Source organism: Phaseolus vulgaris, chromosome 4 (assembly GCF_051622355.1).
Source record: "Phaseolus vulgaris cultivar YP4 chromosome 4, ASM5162235v1, whole genome shotgun sequence".
In the NCBI taxonomy this organism is placed as follows: Eukaryota; Viridiplantae; Streptophyta; class Magnoliopsida; order Fabales; family Fabaceae; genus Phaseolus; species Phaseolus vulgaris.
Window position 1 is genome coordinate 2,907,346 of NC_143501.1, and position 9,639 is coordinate 2,916,984.

At 33.7% G+C, this 9,639-nt stretch overlaps 1 protein-coding gene across 6 annotated transcripts; it reads left to right on the forward strand.

Moving 5' to 3' along the window:
- Positions 1-669: 669 nt before the first annotated feature.
- LOC137836734 (ATPase E1-E2 type family protein / haloacid dehalogenase-like hydrolase family protein) lies at positions 670-9,351 on the forward strand. Of its 6 annotated transcripts, none has more exons than XM_090301583.1 (11): positions 670-1,909; positions 2,654-4,014; positions 4,964-5,074; positions 5,165-5,441; positions 5,808-5,896; positions 5,981-6,089; positions 6,161-6,391; positions 6,519-6,644; positions 7,538-7,636; positions 8,115-8,306; positions 8,470-9,351. In XM_090301583.1, exons 1-11 carry the CDS (start codon positions 1,514-1,516, stop codon positions 9,064-9,066), a joined length of 3,588 nt encoding a protein of 1,195 aa, XP_090157709.1. In that variant the 5' UTR covers positions 670-1,513; the 3' UTR covers positions 9,067-9,351. The 6 variants fall into 6 exon arrangements, 2 of the variants coding, with proteins under 2 accessions (XP_090157709.1, XP_090157710.1); XR_016520508.1 differs by having other exon boundaries at positions 874-1,909; positions 8,254-8,306; XR_016520509.1 differs by having other exon boundaries at positions 874-1,909; positions 6,175-6,391.
- The last annotated feature ends 288 nt before the right edge of the window (positions 9,352-9,639 follow it).

The following is a 9,639-nucleotide window of genomic DNA, read 5'->3' on the forward strand; positions in this document are numbered from 1 at the left end:
TAATTTTATTGTATAAATTTTTATTATAATTATAAAAACACGGAACAAATTCTTTTAAATTTGTAATAAAAACATTTTTATGATAAAAAAAATCTAAAATATACTTATGTACATAAATTTTTATTATTATACATATAAATATTTATTATTAATTTATATATTTCATAGTTATATAATATATAAATTTGTATATTCGTATTTTATATTTTAAAAATTATACATATTTATATATTCATGTCTTATATTTTAAAAATTATATGTATATATCTGTATTGTCGTATCAATATCCGTGTTATATAGATATTGTATTAGAATAATGAATTTGTTGACCTGAGAGGATGATAATAAAGTGCCATCCAAGTTTTTCTTAAATACCAAATAAATTAAATTGCACAAGTTTTTTGAGTAGATTTGGAAAAGATGATAGATAAAATTGTTGAAATAGTAATAATAAAAAAATGAGAAAAAGTAAAATGAAGGCAATAAAATATGTTCACTAGAGGAAGTGAGTGTAGAGACAGAGGACAAGGGAAGCAGTATCTATCTGTATCAGGGTTTGTTGTTGTCAATGTAACAACACGTGTTACAAAGCAACAAACAAAAACGTCAAAAAGTGTCTGTGGATTGCACCAACTTTCCCATCTAAGTTCTACTCTTCATGCAAACAAAGGGTATACTATACTATTGTACTGTTGCTATTATTGTCATTATTTTTGTTTATTCAGTATTCACCCCTTTTTTCTCTCTGTTTTTGGTCTGCTTCTTATTTTTATTTTTATTATGTTTTCATTATTCCTAGAATTGAAAGGTGAAGAAGTGAAGTGAAGTGAAGAGAAGACAGTAATATTAGCAGAGTACTAAACTAAAAGAAATGACCAGCTCGGTAGTCGGTTCTGTCAATGTTTCTCTGTCTCTCTCATTTGTTTGCTTTTAGAAGCGGCAAAGTTAACTGCTACTCATACCAAGCTCTTACTTTTTGATCCTTTCTCTCTCTCTCTATCTCTTTGTTTCTCTCTCCACAAACAATTTGGTCGGACTTGCAAGGAAGAGACATCTGCAGCTTCCATTGAGAGGAAGGAATTCCAAAGCTTTACCTTAAGGGGGTTTCAAATTTCAAAAAGCACATTTTTTGCAGCTCATTTTGGCTGTGACTGTGGTGCAGTTGAGGCTTTGTGTTCTTGTTTGAAGGGATCAAAGCTTGTTTCTTTTTATTTTTGTTTTTTTTTTATCTTTGACTTGCCATGTTGGGTGGTTCTTTTCATATTAATTGAGTGTAGCCATTTTTAGGTGAAGGGGTTGGCCTAATTTTCATTATTATTATTATTTTTTTTAAATTTCTTGTACTTTGGTGCTTTCATTCTGCTTATAGAAGGTGAGGGTGTTCATATTGAGGATCAAAATGGGTGCTTGAGGGGGTTATTAGTGATGGGGGCTTCTTTGATCCCTTGGAGAAGTTGAGGAATAGTTGGGTTTTGTGTGTGAAGAGAAGACTCTTATACACCCCATTTGGAAAATGCCTGGTGGGAGCAGCAAAAGGAGGATACATTTTAGCAAACTGTACAGTTTTTCTTGTTTGAAATCTCGTTTCAGAGATGGTCATTCCCAAATTGGGCAGAAGGGGTACTCCAGGGTTGTGTACTGCAATGATCCGGATAACCCTGAAGCAGTTCAGTTGAGTTATGGAGGCAATTATGTTTCAACAACCAAGTATACAGCTTTTAATTTCATCCCCAAGTCTCTGTTTGAGCAGTTCAGAAGGGTTGCAAATATCTACTTTCTCATTGTTGCGTGTGTTTCATTTAGTCCATTGGCACCTTTCACTGCTCTAAGTATTGTTGCTCCATTGCTGGTTGTGATTGGAGCTACAATGGCCAAGGAAGCTGTGGAAGATTGGAGGAGGAGAAAACAGGTACTGTTTTCTGTTTTTTTTTTCTTTCAATTTTTTTATAATGCAATACCTTTTTATCATGGCCTATCAAAACCCCAAATGGCCCTTCCCCCACTGATGGTACTTTCTATAAAGGTCCTTGTTTATATATATACTCAGTTGGCATTTTTCTGCTATGAGTAAGCTTGCATTTGTTTTGTGATTTTAATAAAAGTTAGGAATGAATAGAAAAAAGAGAGTAATTTTGCCCTTAGTAGTTACTACTGATGATCAAGGAGTGGATTCACAAGCTTCATTATCTTACAATGCTCTAAAATTAGAAAATTATTATGGTTTTATTGACATATAAGTACATTTGAATGCTCTTTTGTTTCTGGAAAGTGGAAGGAAGGGGTATTGCAAAACTCTCCTTTCTCTTTGAACATATCTAGTACATATCAATTTGTTTTTGAAAATTTTCATCTTTCTTAATTCTTAAAAAAGACATATCTACGAGATGATTCTGTTGCATACTATTATTATGTCATGTAATTAATTGCTGCTATATGCCTATTTAACTTGTTTGGCCTTTTTTGGATATTTTTTTTCTCTGTTAGTCACTTGCTTAGGATGTACTTGACTCTTGTGTTCTGTTGAGTCACACTTTTGGATTGATTTCTTTTAAATCTTTGTGTGTTTTGGAAAGTTTTTCCCCCCCATTGATATATCCTACATATCATTCACGGACTAGAAGTTTTCCTGGCTAAAGTTCATGTATTTCTTCAGGATATAGAGGCAAATAACAGAAAGGTTCAGGTATATGGTAGAAATTATACATTTACCGAGACTAGATGGAAGAAACTCCGTGTTGGTGATATCATTAAAGTGTACAAGGATGAATACTTTCCTGCTGATCTTCTTTTGCTTTCATCAAGCCCCGGTGATGGGGTTTGTTATGTCGAGACTATGAATCTTGATGGAGAAACTAATCTGAAATTAAAGCATGCTTTGGAGGTGACAACTCATCTTCATGATGAAAAGTCTCTCCAAAAGTTTAGGGCTGTGGTTAAATGTGAGGATCCTAATGAAAATCTGTACTCATTTATTGGAACTTTACAACATGATGGTAAAGAATATCCTCTTTCCTTGCAGCAGATCCTGTTAAGAGATTCTAAGTTGAAAAACACTGATTTTATCTATGGCATTGTTGTCTTTACTGGCCATGATACGAAAGTTATGCAGAATTCCACCGATCCTCCGTCCAAAAGAAGCAAAATTGAGAGGAAAATGGATAAGATAATATACATCCTCTTCAGTACCTTGGTTTTGATATCCTTTATTGGTTCTGTCTTTTTTGGTATTGAGACCAAAAAGGATATTAGTGGTGGAAGGTATAAAAGATGGTATCTTCGTCCAGACGATGCAACGGTGTTCTATGATCCGAGAAGGGCAACACTTGCTGCTATTCTTCATTTTTTGACTGCCATTATGTTGTATGGATATCTAATTCCGATATCACTTTATGTGTCCATAGAAATTGTGAAAGTTCTGCAGAGCATTTTCATTAACCAAGACCAGGAAATGTATTATGAAGAATCAGATAGGCCAGCTCATGCACGCACGTCTAATTTGAATGAGGAACTTGGTCAGGTTGATACCATATTGAGTGACAAAACTGGTACTTTGACATGTAACTCAATGGAGTTTGTCAAATGTTCAATAGGGGGCATTCCGTATGGTCGTGGTATGACAGAAGTAGAGAAAGCACTTGCTAGGAGAGGAAAAGGTGGGGAATCTGATGTTGATGGTGGATCCTCTGATTTCTTGGGCCAGAATAATGAGGCAAGTGACTCTCTGCATCCAATTAAGGGCTTTAATTTTAGAGATGAGCGCATAGTGAATGGGCAATGGGTTAATGAACCATGTTCAGACTTCATACAGAAATTCTTTCTAGTTTTAGCTATTTGTCACACAGCTATTCCAGATGAAGATAAAGAATCTGGAGAAATTTCCTATGAAGCCGAGTCACCAGATGAAGCAGCTTTTGTCATAGCTGCAAGGGAGCTTGGTTTCGAGTTTTTTGAAAGGAAACAAACAAGCATATCATTGCACGAATTGAATTATGAAAGTGGAAAAAAGGTTGACAGGTTGGCTAACTCCTTTTACCATGTTTATAGTTATACATATCTGCCCCATTTTCTAATATGTTCCCCACAATGTTGGTGGCCAAAGTTGTCATCTCAGATGAGATTATATAATTTTTATTTAATAGAGTAGTTCAGCTTCTGTGTTCAACAAAGTTTTATCTGGCTTCTCACTAAAACAAATTATAATAGGATTTTCAAAGGTTTGGTTTGCCCTTCCTTTTACATCTTCATATATCTATTCAACTAGTTTCATTGTATATAAGACCCATAAAAGAAAAAGTTCAATTATGGATTTTTTTAATTTCTTGGATGATATAAATTATAGTTATGGGGAGATTTTCCTTTCTGCAAAATCATATGTAGAGGGAAAGACTCTCAGAAAGTGTCCGTGCTCTTAAATCTGGTTTTAGGATGAAAGATTGAGGGGAAGAATTAAAGCCTTTCATGTTTGGAAGAATATTGGCAGAAAAAGGAGAATAGTAAAGGTAGTAAGATTCAATATCTTGAAAAAGAGAAGCAAAATAAATGTAAACAAAATTTACTAACTACAAGAAAATCATCTTTACTACCGGGGCCATCTAACTCAATTAGTTGAGTAGTGTGTGAGTTGTTGAAAACCTCCTAGTACCTATATTCAGTTCCTATGAATAAAAGAATCATCTTTAACTCTTAAGAAGAGAAAATTCTACTTGAAATTTTATAAATGATTTGATTCATGTACTGCCAATGAGTTGTATATATTTCTAGTTTGTATTCTTTGTCTTTATTTCTGATAAACTCTGTCAATAGGTTTGAACCTGTTTGATATATTTGGTCCATGCAGAGAGAGTGATTTAAGAAGCTTTGAACAAGTCTTTAGATATCATATTATAATTTTGGCACATTTTCATTTTTTTTTGTTAAGTTTGTGTTTAATTTACTGATCATTGGGTTAATTTTTGACTAGCAGAGTGTACCAGCTTCTACATGTGTTAGAGTTCAGCAGTTCCCGCAAAAGAATGTCAGTGATAGTGAGGAATGAGGAAAATCAATTATTGCTCCTATGCAAGGGTGCAGACAGGTTTCAATTAATATCCCATGCTTTTTGAATAATGGAGTTGTTAATAGCATGTAGTAACGTCAAATTGTGTATTTCCTTGCATATATTCAGTGTAATGTTTGAAAGGCTCTCACAGCATGGAAGACAGTTTGAGGTTGAAACCAGAGATCATATCAAAAGGTACGCCGAGGCTGGTTTAAGAACCCTTGTAGTCACATACCGTGAACTTGATGAAGAAGAATATAAGTTATGGGACAAGGAGTTTTCAAAGGTCAAATCTTCTGTAACAGAAGACCGAGATGCACTGGTGGATGCAGCTGCTGACAAGATGGAAAGAGATTTGATACTTCTTGGTGCTACTGCAGTTGAGGATAGACTGCAAAAAGGGGTAAGTATAAACTTTTTAATCTTCCTACTTTTATTTATGTAAGTCTTTGCATTTATTATTTTTAGAATTTGGGTTAAGGGTCAAACTCAATCTCAGAAAATCAAATTGTAAAGTGATATTTGTCTAAGTTTTACTTATGCCGTATTTCTAGTTGATGTGAAATCAGAGTGGACTAGGGGTTTCTTGAATGAAGACAACTTTACAACAATTATGTATCGAGTGAGAAAAAATAAAAGTTTCTGACAAAAAATGAACTTGGCTTCAGACATAGACCACTGAAACAGGGAAAAATGACTAAAAAAAAATCAGATATTAATACCTTTGTTCTTGATTAGTTAATAAAGCTTATTTGACATGGAAATACAGGTTCCTGAGTGTATTGAAAAGCTTGCACGGGCAAAAATCAAGTTATGGGTATTGACTGGAGACAAGATGGAAACTGCAGTCAACATAGGGTACATTAGCAAGGCTTGTTCTAGATTCTTTTTATGAGAAAGTTGTATAAATTTGAAGTTATTTTCCCCCTTTTCTTTGTACAGGTATGCTTGCAGTTTACTTAGACAAGACATGAAACAGATAGTGATCACTCTTGATTCCTCAGATATCTTATACTTGGAAAAGCAAGGGGACAAGCAGGCTCTAGCAAAGGTACACTTATATTTTTTTCGGAATTTAATTTTCTCTCACTATTATACATCTTTGATACAAAAATTTCTTAGGCTTCTCTTGAAAGCATTAAGAAGCAAATTGGAGAAGGAATCTCACAAATTAACTCTGCCAAAGAGAGTTCTAATGCAAATAAAGGAACGTCTTCTGGGTTTGGCTTGATAATCGATGGAAAGTCCTTGGATTATTCTCTTAACAAGAATTTGGAGAAGTCCTTCTTTGAGCTTGCCATTAATTGTGCTTCTGTCATATGTTGCCGATCTTCACCCAAACAAAAAGCTCGTGTGAGTACTATGGGTGTGCAATTTGAATTTCTGTCATATAAATAATATTATTTCCTTGAGTAGTTGTGTATAATCATAGCTTGGGTTGTTAAAATATTATAATCATGTCAGCCAAAAAAATATGCAGGTTACAAGGTTGGTAAAATTGGGAACTGGGAAGACAACATTATCTATTGGTGATGGGGCAAATGATGTTGGCATGCTTCAGGAGGCTGATATTGGAGTTGGCATTAGTGGTGCTGAAGGGATGCAGGTCTAAAAATACATTTGATTATTCTTATCTGGGCTGCTCTTCTACCTGTCCTTAAGAAAGATTATATTCTCCAAAACCATAATAAATGAAGAGATTCTAATATAACTTAGGGAGTGTTAAAGAGCTTATAGGGACTCTATTTGAGCTTATGATAATAATTGATGGTTCTTATAATTATAACCTCTTTAGCTTATTTCAATGAGCTTCATAGTCAAGCTTATAAAAATAAGTTGTTATTAGCCTATTCCAATTACTTCTATGTTCATATTTATGACAAATGATCTAATATGAGATAATAACTTATTGAAGATGTGCTTAATAAAGATATTTTTAGCCGAATGTGCCATTAGTCTAACCAGGTCTACATGTTCTTACCTCTTTTGTGCTGTTTAACATGTGGTCTTAATATGTTTTGTATTTGGATTATTTTAAATTATGGAGAAATTCACTTAAGCATAATGAACCAAGTTGTCAAACCAACATGCATGCAACATAAGTTATCAGTAATGTTATTGTGTACTTAATAGAGTTGTTAGAAAGTGACTATGCCAATCAATAAGGAAAGAAATCCAGAACTTTAATTTCTGCAGAGGCAAAGGGATTAAAAACTTCACTTCTAAGCTTTATATAAAAGTAACTGTATTGCCGATAAAAAAAAAGTTTAAAACTATACCACAATTGCAAGGAGAACAAATAAAAAGTAACCATCATTAAATAATTAGTAATAGGTATATAAAAACATTTGATTTAGTAACAAAACAACTACTCCACACTAGCAGTCCTAAACACATCATTAACATTTCTGAATGTACATGCCAATTTTTGTATGATAAGCTAATGTTTGAATGACTGGGTGCCAGTTTCTGATATTTGTAAATAAATGTTGTCTACAGGCTATAATGGCAAGTGATTTTGCAATAGCTCAATTCCGGTTTCTGGAGCGTTTGTTGTTGGTACATGGCCATTGGTGTTATCGGCGTATATCAATGATGGTAATACCATGCATTCATCTATTTCTCTCAGTCTTTAAGATTTAATGTTCATCTACTGAATGCTTTCACAGTACAACTTTAGTTTCCTCAATGTTCTGAAGTAACAGAAAAGAGAGAATAACAGAATTCAAGAAGTAAAGCAAAAGAGAGAAAACAAAACTTCATTTGGTTATCTGAAAACTGATTCTTACAAGAAGTTTTAGTTGCTTCTTACATAGAAGTCTTTTAAAATAAGAAAGTGACAGCTGTATATTATTATTATTTTTTTTTCATTTTTTCTCAATTTTTTTACCCTCTCCATGAGTTGATTGGTTTAATCCAGATGAAAAAGATCTTATAATTTTCTGTTTGCTGTGTAAGAGTATTACATGTGTTTGGGAATGAATTAAACCATATCATACTTGTTTAGATAAAAAATAGGCAACTTTGTCCACCCAAAAAATTGCTGCTGATAACTTGTTGAATTGTTTTTATGCAGATATGCTATTTTTTCTATAAAAACATTGCGTTTGGATTTACCCTTTTTTGGTTTGAGGCATATGCTTCTTTCTCTGGTCAAGCTGCTTACAATGATTGGTACATGTCATTTTACAATGTCTTCTTCACTTCACTTCCAGTAATCGCTCTAGGTGTTTTTGATCAGGATGTTTCTGCCAAACTTTGTCTAAAGGTACTATGTTGTCATAATTTTTAAAATTGCTTCTCTATATATTAAAGAATATTTAAGAATCAGCAGACAGACATATACGATTCTTCTTCTCAGAAGATGAGTACTTTATGTACTATTTGTTAAGATCCTGTGCTAATCAATAACCATATTGTCTGTTTTACAGTATCCTGTTCTATATCTAGAGGGAGTAGAAGACACCCTCTTCAGCTGGCCCCGGATTCTTGGGTGGATGTTGAATGGAGTACTTAGTTCTTTAGTGATCTTCTTCTTAACCACTAATTCTGTGTTGAATCAAGCCTTCAGAAGAGATGGTAAGGTGGTTGATTTTGAAATACTTGGAGTCACAATGTATACATGTGTGGTCTGGACTGTGAATTGCCAAATGGCACTATCCATCAATTACTTTACTTGGATACAACATTTTTTTATATGGGGCAGCATTGCCTTCTGGTATGTGTTTGTGTTGGTCTATGGTTACCTCTCCCCAGCAATATCCACAACAGCTTACAGGGTTTTTGTGGAAGCATGTGCTCCCAGTGGTCTATATTGGCTAGTAACCCTTTTGGTTGTTGTGTGTGTGCTGCTACCCTATTTCTCCTATAGGTCTTTCCAAAGTCGGTTTCTACCAATGTACCATGATATTATACAGAGAGAACAAGTAGAAGGGATTGAAATTGGGTTATCAGATGATGAGTTACCTAAAAAGGTCCAGGGAAAACTAATACACCTCAGAGAAAGATTGAAGCAAAGGGAGATGTGAAATGTAAATGCTTCTAAACATACATTCTTAGACCTTGGAATTGTATTTGATTTCTTGCTGAGTTGGGAAGTGGCATTCAAGTAGTGAGCATTGCAAATAGCTTTTAATTTTTTTATCTTTTCCTCTTTGGGCTTCCATTTGTTTATAAAATTAGGAGAGGAGAATTTGTGTAGCAGTCACCTGATGTAGATTAGCTGTGTAAAGCTTGAGTATTTGTTGTACCTAAAATGGTCCTTGTATTTGTTAATGGAAGAAGCAATAGATATTTTACAATATACTTTATTATCTGATGGAAGTTCCAAAAACAACTAGAAACATGACTTACCTGTGTATGTCAGTAAAGTTCATGATATTAATGTCAACTACAAGACTATAATAATAGTTCAATATTAGTATTATGGTCTTTTTTTCACATGTTCTAAGATCAAGATGGTTTGATTTTCAAACTGGTGTAAAGTAAATACATATTGGAAGAAAGAAAGTTTAGTATTTTGGTTAGATGAGATAGGACCCTGCTCGTGTTGATTTTATAATTAAGATGAAAGGAAATCTAAGAAGTATGAATAAAAAACT

Coding starts and splice junctions, on each gene's coding strand:
- LOC137836734 (XM_090301583.1), top strand. CDS start 1,514: ATGCCTGGTGGGAGCAGCAAAAGGAGGATACATTTTAGCAAACTGTAC. Junction 5,075..5,164: donor CTATGCAAGGGTGCAGACAG/GTTTCAATTAAT, acceptor GCATATATTCAG/TGTAATGTTTGAAAGGCTCT. Junction 7,637..8,114: donor ATCGGCGTATATCAATGATG/GTAATACCATGC, acceptor GTTTTTATGCAG/ATATGCTATTTTTTCTATAA.